Source organism: Arachis hypogaea, chromosome 13 (genome assembly GCF_003086295.3).
Source record: "Arachis hypogaea cultivar Tifrunner chromosome 13, arahy.Tifrunner.gnm2.J5K5, whole genome shotgun sequence".
Lineage (NCBI taxonomy): Eukaryota > Viridiplantae > Streptophyta > Magnoliopsida > Fabales > Fabaceae > Arachis > Arachis hypogaea.
In genome coordinates this window covers 10,565,470-10,580,971 of record NC_092048.1, presented here as the reverse complement: position 1 = coordinate 10,580,971, position 15,502 = coordinate 10,565,470, and the positions used below count along the sequence as shown (strand labels likewise).

Genomic DNA, 15,502 nt, shown 5'->3' with positions numbered 1-15,502 from the left:
AAATGACTTACAAGAGGAGTGAACACTAACTCAACTTCTTTTCTACATTTGTTACAATGGTAACAATTTCTTTATAAAATATTTGGGGGGTAAAACTTATATCAATGTCACTATTTTTTCTTTATTGATTACATATCCCTATAATAAAAAGAACTGTATGCACCATAAAAAACAAGAAATGGCATTCAAATTTACAATATAAGAACAGAACTACATTACATGGCTTTTGAATAAGTTGGAATCAATCAGCTTTCACCAGCTATTTAACAGAATATAACAATTACACATTGAACTCTTTCTGTAGATAAATAAACAAAGGAAATATATATATACTTTTTTTTGTTCATACAAACACTCTGACAATCTCTCTTAGCATACAATTATTTGTACAATTCGTAATATATTCTGAAGGCCAAGAAAGATCCAACCAAAAACACCTAAAGTTCATTCCCCAATAATCCACTTCTTTGCAAAGCTGGGCCCAAACACCTTGTTGGGTTAAACCCAACACCTGCATAGCCTAGGTAACCAGTAACAATTATAGAAACATGCGTTGTCAATGCTAATGCTCCAGCAGTCACAGCAGACACCATTGATAACCTTAATTTCTTTAAATTTTTTCTTGTCAAATCCCAAAGCAAACAGCACCAAAGATGTGCATGAAAATTCTATAACAAATGCAGCTAGTGACTTTGATCCTAGTTTTTTATTACGATCATCACCAATTGCACAGCTTTCAAATGAATATTTTTCTGGTAATTTTGGATTTATTACATATTTTAGTATAATGAAACCAATTATTGAATCAATACACTGTGCAATGATATACATTAGTGCACGTGTTAATAGTAATAACATTTTTTAATAATGCTATTAATGTGACAGTGGAACTCATGTGAATTCCGATGAATGGAATTGTGTTTATTAGGAACAAAAATAATAGAAAGAATATTACAACAGGGACTAACAGTTTGGGATCAACTTCATTTGAGTCCAAGCAGCCCATTATTGAGGTTGTTAGCATAAACATTAAAAGGCAGTTGAAAGCTAGCTCGGTCAGCGCTGCCATCCATGTCTGAAACAAGAAGAAGAAAATAAATAAAATGTCAGTATAATTTTTTATTAAAAAAAACTGACAAAAATCCTTTAAAAAAAGCATGTTGATAGCCCAAAACAATTGTTGCAGACACAAAAAAGGGCTTTTAAACTAAAAAATAAAGAGTTATGTTTGTTGGGACAGAAAATATGGTACAAAAACGAAGTATGAACTACCAAAAAAAAACGCAGCTCCATCAATCTCTTTCATTGTTTTCTTTTTTCTTTTTTTTCCTGTTTTTTTTTTTTAATAATGACTAGAAGCTAAGATGAACAAATACATATGTTAATATGTTTTTTATATATATAATAACAACAACAACAAGGTATTCAATAGTGTACCATAGTGACCTATAATGGGATGTTAGTTCCTGTTTTACAGCTTTTCTTACTGATGCCGTACGTTCAGTTGCTTGATATATGGTATCTTATTATTGGCTAGACGAACATCTTACTCATTGATCCACAGAGCCAGATACAAGCGGTCCAAGTGTGTGGGATATCAAGCAATTGGACGTAGGGTGTCAGCAAGGAAAGCTGTAAATCCAATCCAAACTGCGGGTTGATTCTCTAAGTGGAGAGAATTAGGCTTAGAAGGAGTGTGGTAAGGGACTCCATTCTGTGTTTAAATTAAAGAGCTTCAATTTAAGTAGTGTGTGTGGGTTTGTGAACTTTGTGTGTTATGGTGTGGAGTTCACGGGATGCTGTGTGGGGGTTTTTATAATAGAAGTAGGGAGAAAGGATATGTTAAATTAATTTAAGAGGCTTTAGTTACCTAACAAATTAATTTAAGACTATAAATAGTATAAACAAGTTTAGATTCTTTGAAAAGTGATCGCAACTTCTATAGAATAAGTAGCTAGAAATTAGCAGAACTTCGTAATTTTATTTCTATAATTGATAGAGCTCTGCTATCCTATAACTGAATCGTATAGGTATCCAAAAAAGTTCATAATGAAAAGATGGATCATAATCATCGCAACAGTAAATGTACCGACATAGTAGAAGTAGCTGGAAACATTAAGTTGGATGAGGGAGGGTTCTTCGCCGGCGTCAGCAGTGTCATCATCGTCGGATGTGTCACCGAGAGGGGACTCTTCGTCGACGATGGCAAGGGCGTCGATGACGGAATCGGAGAGGAGGGTGTCGTAGTTGACCAAATGGTGGAAGGGATGGATTCTTCGGAGAAAACGACGATGATGGTGTCGGTGGTGGTGGGGTTTGTTGGTTTAGGATGTCGGGGGTAGTAAAGTTGTATGCAGCTCCAGCAGTTTCATAATTCATTTTAACAATATTGTGTTTGGCCAATTGAAATTGATTTCTGAAAGATGATCTTATTTATTTGGGTCATGGTAAAAGAAGGTCTTGCTTGCAGTATTTCTACGGTGGGCCCAAGTCAATGGTTTGGGCTCTAGGCCCAACTTGAACAAATCACCTACGAATAAGTGAATTGCCTTGTTTAACCAACTTGGGTTGGTCGAGTAGTCAACTCATTCGTCCGCTTAAACTTAAGCAAGTGTCAGGAGATTCGAATTTCGACTTGTGCATGCAACTATCCATTAGCTAGTGGCAGATCCTTAAATAGAGTTCAGATCTGCAACGAATTAGTTTGTAGGCAACCAAAAAATAAAAAGTGAATAGCCTTGTGCATATAACAACTCATTAGTCAATAACAAACTTTTAAATGAAATTTAGATCCGCGATATGTTAGTCATTGACTTGCCGAGACGGGTGTTGTAGTGGCAAAGTTGTTTTTACAATAAAAGTGCAAGTCTTTTTGCTTTTGAGGGTGCCTAATTAGAGTGCCTATTTCAAATTAGATGTAATTAGAGCTGAAAATCTAATCCCAACCTCTTCCCAACAACCACAAACCAGTAACACAATCTCCATGAAAGACTTGCTTTTCAACTAATCCAAATTTTATATGTCTATAGTAAAGCTCTTATACTACATGTCCTACCCATTACAAACTTGTCATGGTCATTAAAGTATTGGATATTATTATATAAATATGATATGACAAGTCCTGCATAACATTCACAGCCAAGGAAATTAATTGCATTCATCTGATTTATCAACGAAAGAAATTATGGGAGATGAAGGTATCATGAGAGGTGTCACAAAGCAAGTCAACCCTGGGAAGGCTTCCATATTAGCTCTTGGCAAGGCATTCCCACACCAACTTGTCATGCAAGAATACTTGGTTGATGGATATTTTAGGGACACTAACTGTGACAATCTTGAGCTCAAACAGAAGCTAAGCAGACTTTGTAAGCGCGCATATATATATATAGATTATCCTCTATCCTTTTCTATTAGGTAGCATTTAGTTCCCGTTTAGGACAGAGAGTACAAAAATAGTGAAATGGTTCAGAAGTATTTCTTTTATCTCTTCTTGTGTGCACAAATTAGCTTAAAATAATCCTAAAAATATATCTTTAACCCCTATATTTTGGAAGTATATGAATAATATTAAAATTTGTTCTCAACATTTCTGTTACTTTTGTCATGGGATAGTAACTGAACGCACTTTTATTATATGTATTTACTTAGAGACAATTGCGATTCCTATGTAAATAATACTGCAATGCAATGTCACTTTTGGTACTAATGTCACATTGGCTTTATAATGGTGTATATACACAGGCAAGACAACAACAGTGAAAACAAGGTATGTGGTCATGTCTGAGGAGATACTAAGGAAGTACCCAGAACTTGCGCTTGAAGGCCTTCCAACGGTGAAGCAAAGGCTAGAGATATGTAACAAGGCAGTGACACAAATGGCAATTGAAGCCTCCCAGGTTTGCATCAAGAACTGGGGTAGATCCTTATCTGACATAACACACTTGGTTTATGTCTCATCAAGTGAAGCTAGACTACCAGGTGGTGACCTTTATCTAGCCAGAGGACTAGGACTCAGCCCTGCGACTCAACGAGTCTTGCTCTATTTCGTGGGGTGCTCAGGGGGTGTGGCCGGCCTACGTGTTGCAAAAGACATAGCCGAGAACAACCCTGGTAGCAGAGTGCTTCTAGCTACTTCTGAGACTACAATCATTGGGTTCAAACCACCAAGTGCAGATAGACCCTATGATCTTGTTGGGGTGGCTCTCTTTGGTGATGGCGCTGGTGCAATGATAATTGGCTCAGACCCAATAGAGGGTACTGAGAAGCCTCTCTTTGAGCTTAACACAGCAATTCAAGAGTTTCTGCCAGACACTGAGAAGAAAATTGATGGAAGATTGACTGAGGAGGGGATAAGCTTCAAGTTAGCAAGAGAACTTCCTCAAATAATTGAGGACAATGTGGAAGATTTCTGTGACAAGTTAATGAGTGTTGCTGGATTCCAGAACAAGGAGTATAATAAGCTGTTCTGGGCAGTGCATCCAGGTGGCCCTGCAATCTTGAACCGCATAGAGAAGAGGCTCGACTTGCTGCCAGAGAAGTTGAATGCAAGTAGAAAGGCTTTGATGGATTATGGAAATGCTAGCAGCAACACCATTGTGTATGTGCTGGAATACATGCTAGAAGAGGCCATTAAGATTAGAAAGGATGGTGGAGATGATCCTGAATGGGGCATGTTGCTTGCTTTTGGACCTGGGATCACTTTTGAAGGGATTCTAGCAAGGAACCTGTGTAATTAACCTTTGAAACAACATGTGATGCAATGTTGTTATTGTTGTCATAGAGGTGTGTTGTGTGATACTGATATATCACTATCCAATACAAGTTCAATGCTTTAATGATAAAATGAAAAAAAAAAAAAATCTAATAAATTCGTTTCAACAAAACCCTTATCAAGGAATTTTATATTATGAATCACAAGTTTATCATCGTGCTAGAGGGCAACATTCACAATTGTGTAACTTCTAGATCCGTTAAGTAGGCAGAGCTCCACGTAAGACTTTGTTTATAACTTTGGCATTTGAAATGGTGACAACAAAAATCCAGCTTAATCAAAATGGAGACTCCATGTATAAACGACTTTTCAACTATAAATAACCGTACATTAAGCATAAATAATTAGTTTTCTTTCATCTCCAAATTTTACAGAACCAGCTTCCACCAAGGAACCAAATAAGTGTGTAAACACACAGTGTACTCTAACAAGGGTAACCCACCATATTGCCTGATTAAGTTAAAGTGTATCCATTGAAACAGATCCTTCACTCACACCACTCCAGAGGGAAGACGAAGAACAAGCTGACCTCCAAAAACACTGCAACAAAATAAATATTATAAGAAGTCATGCTAGAAGGACCTCAAGATTCTATGCCAAAGCTGCCAGATAAAGAACTGTACAATATGCTAAACCAACCTTTTGACATAGTAGTAACAGAAATCTGCTAGGATGAAGGTCTGGACAATTTCTGATATAAGAACCATCGGTGGCCATAAACCATACCCCAAGGCAACCAACAAATGTCCACGGGTATCTAATACCTGTTACAAGAAATAGAATGTTAGTATGAGTAGGCACCCGGCAGACAGTATCCTGTGAACTATATCAGTAAGAAATGTGCTAATAATGGCAGCAATACTCTATTGTCTAACTTGCTATCTATCAAAATTGATGTAACTTAAATTTATAAACTCAGCAAAGAAAAATTTGACAGGAAAATCACATACAGCAAAGCACAAGCTCTCTAACAAATCTTCAGAGGAATGACGTCAGGATTGTACCATTGAAAACGAAAGAGATAAACTTATAATAATGTTAATTTACACCCTTGGTCAAGGACATTGCCATTCTAGTGGAAAAAAGACATTAACCATCACAGTGATAGGTATCAACATGATATGCCAGGAAACAAGCCATAACCAAATTTGCAAATGAATCAAATTCTTGACTAATATAGCTAGTAATTTTTAAGAACATATCATACCTGAAGAACCCAATGAGCACAGCTAAGGAATCTTGCAACGCCCAGCGCAAATACATAATGAGCAGTGAATGGCTCAACAATCTGGAGGTTAAAATTAAAAAAGGTTAGAAAGGAAAATAACCAGATCAGATCCCAAACATAAAATTTAGAATGGCAATTCTTGGAGTTAAGTAATAATACTTTGGTGTTCTGCATGACCCGCAGTTGAGGTAATACCGAAACTGCTTCCAGATATACACAGAATGCCCAGAAAATCCTGTTCAATAAATGATGAGAAGTTGATGGATGAATAAGCAAGGCCAACACAGCACAGGGTATCACCTGCATTCAATTTCAAAATTAGAACAAGTCAAATTGAATCTAATAGAAGGCCAATCTGTACAGAACACCCCAACCTCACACTTCAACCACATCACCTATAAGTCCTGATAAACGTGAAAAACGGATATCTAGAAGGGACTGGACTTCTAATTTTTTTTAGTGATAAATAAGGAAAGCTTACCACATAGTATATCGCAAAGTTATCCTTCTCTTCCATGTAACTAGCCTTCAGTTTGAACCGAATCATGTATATGACCCACATTGTAGTTACGAAAGTAGCGAAATCGAGTAGTGTGTGTATATCATATTCCATGACAAAACTACAGTACAGCCTAACAGCTAAAAAGATAGCTGTTAATTCCTGGGACTTGAGTGACAATCCTGCACATCATTTCAAAAACCATTAGCACAACAGAACAACAATAGAACAGACATGTCACTCTTTTAATCCAATAACTCAAGTCAATACACTTTCATATATATAGAAGAAATCAAATCAGCCAAACAATGTCATGTATAGTGCAACAAGTTTCATTCTGATTTCGGAACCTAGTATGGTCTTGGTATAAAATCAAAATCAAAATCCAGTGCAACTAATCCCAAAAAAAATTGACTTTTCCTTTTCAATATCTTATACCCTAGCATTTCAACAAAGTCTTAAGCAAATTACGAGCTCAAATAGCTAAAAAGATAACATTTTTAAGCCTACCGAGTTCACAAAACCCCAGAGAAGGTAAAAAAATCCAATCAATCAAAACAACAAAATCCAAATTAACAATCAAATTAAGCGATTAGCGAGAGTTTCCACTTTCCGAATCAATAAACAAGAAGAATTAGGGTTAGTGAGTTACCGACCGGCGCAGGTCTTCTCCTTGATGAGCTTATAGATGAGAACAGAGATGCCCAGGGAGTGAACAGCCTCGGCGGCGACGAATAGGTTGTCGTGGTCGTGGACGATGAAGCGGAGCAGAACAAGCGCCGCCATGCCGGAAATCACGGCGAGGAAAGCCTTCACCTTTGGTGGCTGCCGCTTGAGCCACGTGGTCATGGAGTGGATCGACATTCTCTGACCCCTCATTACTGAAAAAAGCTAAACTCTTTGTTCACAATTTGTGCGAAGTGAATGAAGTTCGATCGATTGGTGTGTTGGCTTTTGAGAAGTGGGAAAGTGGGAATTGAAACGAGGGATTGAGTGATTGGAGAAGGTGAGAGAAGTAATGTTAATGCGTAATTTATTAATACTTATTAGAGGTTTCAGCTACTGCTGCTACTTCTCGCCGAAACTGCAAACAATCACAACTTCCGTGTACAAACATTAACTACTGTGTTTTTTTTTATTATTATTATTGAAAAATAAGAAACCCTCTTTGTTTGAATTACATTATCTCTATTTAATAATTAAAAGAAAAATTAGTTTTTTTTTATCAGTATTTAATTATTTTAAAATTCAAATTATATATTTACTCAGCAAAAAACAGTCAAATCGTACCTTTAAAATTATAAATGGTAATTGCAGGAGAAATAAATTGTGCTTTTCCTTTTTTTTTTTTGTAAAATATAGTATAGCTGTGTAGGTAATTTAATAATAAGTTTCATGAATGTTTTTGTATAAAAAATTCTTGTTAATTACACCCTTTCTTTTACCGTTTATAGAAATTTTTAAGAAAAATAATTTAGTTCTTAAAGCAATGCTTGAAAGAATTAAAGTGAGGTTCAATGAAAAAAAACCTTGAGAATTTGAATTAGATTAAATTACTTTATAGAATTAATTTAGTGTTTGAAAATTTTATAACTGTCAATTAAAATATGGTAAAGAAAAATATTACAGAATATTGCAATAATTATACTTTACAAAAAGTGGTATATTTTATATTATTTTTACACAAATTTAATGACAAAACTATATTCATCTTTTTTTAATGGTATTTTTTTTTTACCAAAAATAGGAGACTCGAACCCGCAATCTCTTAATTGAGTATGGGAAGATTATGTTATTTGAACTATTACTTATTGGCTTTCTAATGGTATGTTGACTATAATAATTTTATTAAATAATATTATTATAGTATGAGCTTATTAAGAACAACTTCTATACCAAGTAAAAGAAAAAAATAAAGAAAAAACTTATTTAAATGGTGGTGGAGATTTTCGAAAGAGGAGTGTCCCTTATGGAAAAGGATTGTCTGCTCCTGCAACAACCTGAAGCCTGATATCATGCTAGCAAGCCAAAAGTTACCAGTTAAAGGAGGGCCCTGGAAAGACATATGCAATCTTAATTTAAAAGAGCAGAGGATAAAAGACAAAATGCTTACAGGTCTGGCGATGGAGGTAGGGAACGGGAGGAATATCCTGTTTTGGGAGGATAACTGGCTGCAAGGGGGCCCCTTGAAGGTGGCTTTTCCAAGATTATTCTCTGTGTCGAATCAGCAAGGATCGATGCTAGGGGATTGTGGATTTTGGGATGGACTAGAGTGGATCTGGAACTTCCAGTGGCGGAGAGATTTGTTCCAATGGGAGCTGGAACTGATCCATCAACTTCATGAGCGGCTAAGGCCAGTGAAGCTGTCAGATGGTAAAGAAGACACTTTGGTTTGGAAGTTTGATAGTAAAGGGGTTTTCTCTACTAAGTCGGTGTTGAAGGTCCTACAATCGGAGACTCTGTCAGATGAGATAACGAGTTACAGTTTCACAAATACAGTATGGCGCGGGATGGTACCACCAAGAATTGAGTTGTTTGGGTGGTTTGTGCTCATTGGTAGAGTGAATACTAAAGAGAGACTGAGTAGACTAGGAGCTCTAAGACTCAGTGATACTCTCTGTGTACTATGTAAGAAGGAGATAGAGTCGGTGGAGCATCTGTTTCTTCTCTGTGAGTTCACATGGCAGGTATGGTGCAGGTGGGTGGGGTCTTTTGGGGAGGTTTGGTCTATGCCTGGAACTGTAAGGGAAATGTTTGAGAGGTGGACTGGTCGGCATAAGCGGAAACAAGAGCAGAAGAAATGGTTGCCGGGATTCTTTGCAGTTATTTGGAACATATGGGTGGAACGCAATGCTAGAATTTTTCAGCATCAGGAAACAGTGGTGGACTTTGTACTAAGTAAGACAATACAGAGCTACAACGAATGGACTGAGAGTGTCTCTTTTGGTGGTTGATGGCGGTGGGGAAAGTTATAGGAATTTTATGTTTTTACGAAATTCTTGTTGTTTCTTTTGTTGCTCCACATTAGTGTGTTGAGCTTATGTTGATTCAAAAAAAAATAAAGAAAAAACTTTTATTTGCTTTACCAAATATTATTATTACAAATTTCTAGCAAACCTCTTTTTGCTCAACTTTGATGAAGAGTTGAAGACAAAGCAAAATTAAAAAAAAAAAAATTGTGATACCAAGGTGAATTGATATTGAAGACAGTTGTAGCATGCAGATGTTGTTTTAGACACCACGCTTGTGATGGAACAAAACATTTCCTTCCTTACACTTTAGATTTAGCCAAACTACAAAGTTAAAGAATAATTTTTGGTAATGCACTAAGCAAAAGGGTTGCCATAATATTGAATAATAATCTCTTGCATACAAATATTTTTAAGTGAAATTGATAATTAATAATTTTAAATAAATTAATATATTTCTTAAAATGTTTAAAGAATTTTAACCAGGAGAAAAAAAAATTAGAGAGGTTGCAAGAGAAAAATAGAAAGTAATAAAGATAATGGTGAAGAGAAATAAATTTAGTCTCCTAACCAATTCTATTCTCTAACAATGAGATTTTTTTATTATAAGTGTATGTTTGGATTACAGATTATAATGAAAATTTATATACAATTGATTTTACGAATTTGATTTGGATGAAAAATAAATTTGTGTTAAGGTGATTTATATTTGGCAATCTTTATATCAAAATGGATTATAGTTAAATAAATGTTGTTTGAATTATACTACTCAAAATTATTTTTAAATAAAAAATTACTAAAATAGACATCAACTTAAATAATATATATATTATCTTATCATTTTAATTTAAATATTTGAATAGATCTTATTAATTAATTTTATAATAAAATTAATATTTACTTACTAAAATAAAAATAACATAAAAATTGGTAAAATATATTTTTAATTAAAACTAAAAAAAATAAATTTTAGAGAGTATTAAAAATAATAAAAAAATTAAATATTTATTTTAGTAGTGATTGAAATAAATCAAAAATATTTTTATGATATTTTTATATAGTATATTTTTAGTATTTTTATTATTTTTTTAGTATGCTATCATTTTTACTATTATTATTTACGATTAATTTTTTGTTTAATTTGCTTTACCTAATGGGATCAATAAATTATATTATAAAAAAGATAATAAAAAAATAATACACAAAAATTATAATTATAAAAGTGTATAATGTTAAATAAATAGTTAACAAAAAAATAAAAATAATAAATAATAAAAAGAGAGAGTTTATATAAATAGAAATAAAAAGAATTCTATAAATAATACAATAATACAATAATATGCATAAAGAATAAAGTTGGTGAAAGGTAAATAAAAGTTTAGTATTAATGGCTAAAAATCCATTAATAAAATGCAAAAGCTAAAAATTGTTGCTTCTTGTAAACTTGATTTTAAAGGCAAAATCACTTCTACTTTTATGAATAAAAAAGTTTGCCAAACAAAAAATTAAAACTTAAAAAAGTTTAAATGTGTTTTTTCCATTTTAATGCGCTTGCCAAACACACGCTAACTCATAGGAGTGGCAAGAGGGGAAGCCTGCTGTCCCGTCCTACCCCACCTAGTGAGGCGGTCCTAAAATCCCACCCCACTCTGCCTAACCAAGTTTTCATCCAAAACATAAGTATAAATATTCTATCCAAAGCAAAATAAACATAATCCAAAATATAATTATAAATATTTTTTTCAAATTAATATAAACATAATCCAAAACACTCAATTTTTATCTTCATACTCTTGTAAGTTAGGTTGAAAAAAGTTAGGTTTTGGCAAAAAAATTACAAAAATACCCTTTCACTAAAAAAAACTAAGCCCGGCGGAAAAACTTGTTCCGTCCCGCCAAAACCTGCAGTTTAAGCGATGCGAGTTAAGCGTGCTTTTGTTATTTGGCGGTCCCAATTTTTTAATTCGATCTATTTTTTTTTGACGGATTACGCAAACCGCCGACAGATTTAGATCCATTTACCAACTCTACTAGTAACTCATCACTTTAACTTGACAATTATGCATTTTTTGTTATAAACTGACCATGAAAACTGAAAGAAGAATAACGTCAGAAGTTAAAAGTGTCTTTTTTTTTTCTTCAAAAATTATGTTTATAAAAATGTTTAGAAGTCAAGTTAGATTTTCACTCGTTAAGAATAATTTCTCGTAAAGCACTGAGCAAAAAAGTTACCATAATATTGAAGAATAATATCTTGCATAACTGAATTTTGATTTTGATCTATACATGGATACTTTGATTGCTCACATAAAGTTGATAAGAATTTCGAAGACAAGCCTTTTCTATAGGGCTGGAAGTGAGCCGAACTGAGTTGAGTTAGATCAAGTTCAAATTTGACTCACAAAAATTGAGCTTGACTCACGGTTCGATTAATTAACAATTAAGCCTATTTCTTAAGCTCAAGCTCAGCTCACAAAAAACTCACGAACTGGTTCAAATAATAGAACATAAATACATAATCTATAATTCTATATCAATAAATTATAACTTATATATTTTAAAAAATATTTAAAAAAATTCAATTTTATATATTGTTATCTATCAATAAATTATAAATTTTTTATTTATGTCCTACATCAAAATTATATGTAAAAAGTAAATATAAAATTTTAAATAATTAAGATCATATATATATATATATATATAATATTAAAAATATAGATTAAATGCATATAGGATATGTGTATTAATAATTATATATATATAATCGAGTCAGTTTACGAGTTAATGAACTGAGCTTGTCTAAGCTCAAACTTGGCTCATTTAATTTATGAGTTCAATTCCAAGCTCAAGCTTGGCTCACTAGCTCACGAACTTAGCTTATCGAATTATTAACGAATCGAGTTCGAACTAGCTTATGAGCTAGCTTGACTAACTTCCAACCCTACTTCCCTGACTCTTGCTCCATGCTTGGACAACACCATTTTTTTTTTGCAAGTTTCTTACATGGCATGTACTATAGTTAATTAAATTTTAAAAGGTTTAATTAATTTGTGCTCTGAAAATTAATATTTGAGAATTTTAGATCATTTAACAAATTTTGTCTAAAAAAAAATTATATGGTACAGATCTAAATTTGTACAGATTTAAATATTTGTTTACTTAAATCACACTTTCTAAAGCCACACTTTTCACTTAAAACTGTAGCTCTAATGGAAAAAAGTAAATTAGAAGATTTAAGAGAAGAAATAATTAAGTTATCAAAATTAATAGATCAAAAATTAATGATTTTAACTAATGTTAACTGTAATGACACCGAATTCTTAAAATCAATACAAAATGATTTTTCTCAAAATCTTTATTTTACTATAAGTTTTATTGAAGGACTTCAAAAACCTGAAAAAACTTATTTTTCACACGGAATTTCTAAGAAATGTTACCATGGAAATGATTCCCCACATCTTTATCATACTTTTAACCCACAATTAAATTCTATAGTAGATATGCTTGAAGAAATATTAGTATCTATAAAATTTCAAAGAAATAAGGAAAAAGAAAATCCCAAAGAAGAAAAATTTCAAAATATAATCAACATAACAGATTTAAAAGTAAAACCACCACTAAAATTATGAATATTGAAGAAAAATTAGAAGAAGTTACAATGCTTTTTAAACAATTAAAAATAGCTCAAGAAAATAATATTATGGAATAGGGATTTCAGATAGAAGAAGAATTAGTAAATTCTGAAAATATAGAAAATGAAGAACACATCCTAGATTATTCAAGTGACGAAGAACCAGCAATTCCAATACAAGTAAAAAATGAAGCTGGAACATCTAGGGATAATCAATCTCAATTTAAATGGGAAACAGGTTTTGATAATTATGCTTTTAAAAAAGGATTTATAAATAAAGATTCAAAATATACAAAAACACCATCAAAATACGTTCCTAAAATCCAGGAAATGGAAGGAGAAAGAATGCTCGATTTAGACTGTAAAAAGAATGAAAAAGAAATTTTCGAAAACTGGTTGAATTCCTTCTTGTTAGAAGCCTTTACTAATCCAAAACTTAATGAATTATCTGGAAGAGATATTTGGAATTACATAGGGTTTCATACTAAAGGAGCTATAAGAGATTATATGATATCAATAGAAAACCAAATAATAGAAGAATTAGCAACAAAAACAATAGCTTATGATAAGATATTATATATAATGATGATTCTATATAAAGAATTTTTTGGAAAAAATATTATAGATCATAAACAAGAAGTCTATAATAAAGAATATCAAGAAGCAAAAAATCATTTAGCTAACATTCAGATATATGATCTATGTAATGTGGAGTCTTATATATGTGAATATAGAATACATTATTACAAAATAAAAGAAGAAGATAAAAATCATTATCTTAGTATGTATATAACAAAACTTCCATATCCTGCTAATGAATTTATTATGGGAAGATTTATAAGAGAAATAAATAGAGGAACAATTGAAAATAATTTTGGTGGAGGAACCTCTGCAATAAGAGAGGAAATAAAAGAACGTTGTATGCAAGAAGCAACTCAAAAAAGATTTGCAAATATAATTAGAATTTGCTGTCAGGATAATGAAGAGATACCTCAAAAATATGGTCTTAATAAAAATTTTCAAAGAAAAAGAAAATATCAATTTAGAAAAAGAAAATACTATCCAAACTGGAGAAAAAAGAGGTATTTTAGAAAAAGAAATAACAATAAAAACAAAAGACAAAAAAGTGATTATTGCCCGAATAAAAAAGAAAATTGTAAGTGTTGGTATTGCCAAGAAGAAGGACACTATGCAAATGAATGTCCGAAAAAGAAGGATAAAAAGGATCTTACTAAACAAATAGAAATTGCTAAGTCCTGTTTCATGGAACCATTAGAAGAATCTGATGATAACTTAGACTATATTTTTGAATATGTCTCGGAAACAGACTCAGAGACTGAGTAATAATGCTACATTTATTACTATAAAAATAACAGAAAAGTTTATAAATGCTTTCATAGATTCTGGAGCAACGCAATGCTTTGCTAGTTCAAACATAAAACTTGATTGGAAAAAATTAAAGAAACCATTAAGAGTTAGAATAGCTGACAAATCAATACATAAAATTAACCAAAAAGCAGAGATGGTTGAAATTTTTATTCAAAATTATAGGTTCATTGTTCCATCTATATATATGTTAGACTCTGGAATAGATTTTATCATAGGAAATAATTTTTTAAAGCTATATCATCCATTCATTCAAGAATTAACATATATAGTTTTAAAAGCACCATATGATTCTTCAATAAATCAAAAATCAAAACGTATAAAAATACCAACTACCACTATAGATAAGATCTTAAAATTTAAAATATTTTCTATATTAGAGACATGTTATTTAAATTTATACTTTCAGATAAATATCCCAAAAAATAGTCTTGAAATAAAGATAGAAGAACTTTTGGATGAAATTTGTGCTGAAAATTCTTTAGATGTTAAAAATACAAATAACGAATTAGTAAGTATTAAATTAAAAGATCCTACAAAAGAGATAAATGTTCCAAATAAAATTCCTTATTCCGCAAGAGATAGAGAAGAGTTTTCATTAGAATGTAGAGATCTTTTGGAAAAATGAATTATAAGATTAAGTAAAAGTCCTCGTGCGGCTCCAGCCTTTTATGTCAAAAACAATAATGAAATTAAAAGGGAAAAACGAAGAATGGTTATTAACTATAAGAAGATGAATGAAGCAACTATTGGTGATGCTCATAAACTTCCAAGAAAAGATTCTATTTTAGAAAAAATCAAAGGAGCAACTTGGTTTTCATCTCTTGATGCAAAATCAGGATATTGGCAGCTTCGTTTAGACGAAGAAACAAAGAAATTAACTGCTTTTACTTGCACAACAAAAGAATCAACAAGTGTGTTACTCTATGAATGGAATGTATTACCATTCGGATTAAAACAAGCCCCAGGTATTTACCAAAGATTTATGGAAGAAAATCTAAAAGAGTTAAATGAA

The 15,502-nt window shown here is 32.2% G+C and overlaps 2 protein-coding genes across 3 annotated transcripts; one reads left to right on the top strand and one right to left on the bottom strand.

The window, feature by feature from the left end:
* Positions 1-1,555: 1,555 nt before the first annotated feature.
* Positions 1,556-4,893, top strand: LOC112737129 (type III polyketide synthase B). Of its 2 annotated transcripts, none has more exons than XM_025786904.3 (2): positions 1,556-1,699; positions 3,742-4,878. In XM_025786904.3, exon 2 carries the CDS (start codon positions 3,777-3,779, stop codon positions 4,734-4,736), a length of 960 nt encoding a protein of 319 aa, XP_025642689.1. In that variant the 5' UTR covers positions 1,556-1,699; positions 3,742-3,776; the 3' UTR covers positions 4,737-4,878. The 2 variants fall into 2 exon arrangements, with proteins under 2 accessions (XP_025642689.1, XP_025642688.1); XM_025786903.3 differs by lacking the exon at positions 1,556-1,699 and adding an exon at positions 3,066-3,365 and having other exon boundaries at positions 3,742-4,893.
* Positions 4,894-4,985: 92 nt separating this feature from the next.
* Positions 4,986-7,665, bottom strand: LOC112737131 (uncharacterized). Its single transcript, XM_025786907.3, has 6 exons — positions 7,155-7,665; positions 6,481-6,680; positions 6,159-6,299; positions 5,979-6,059; positions 5,411-5,535; positions 4,986-5,311 (listed from the first exon to the last, which is right to left on the bottom strand). Exons 1-6 carry the CDS (start codon positions 7,375-7,377, stop codon positions 5,263-5,265), a joined length of 819 nt encoding a protein of 272 aa, XP_025642692.1. The 5' UTR covers positions 7,378-7,665; the 3' UTR covers positions 4,986-5,262.
* Between the last annotated feature and the right edge of the window lie 7,837 nt (positions 7,666-15,502).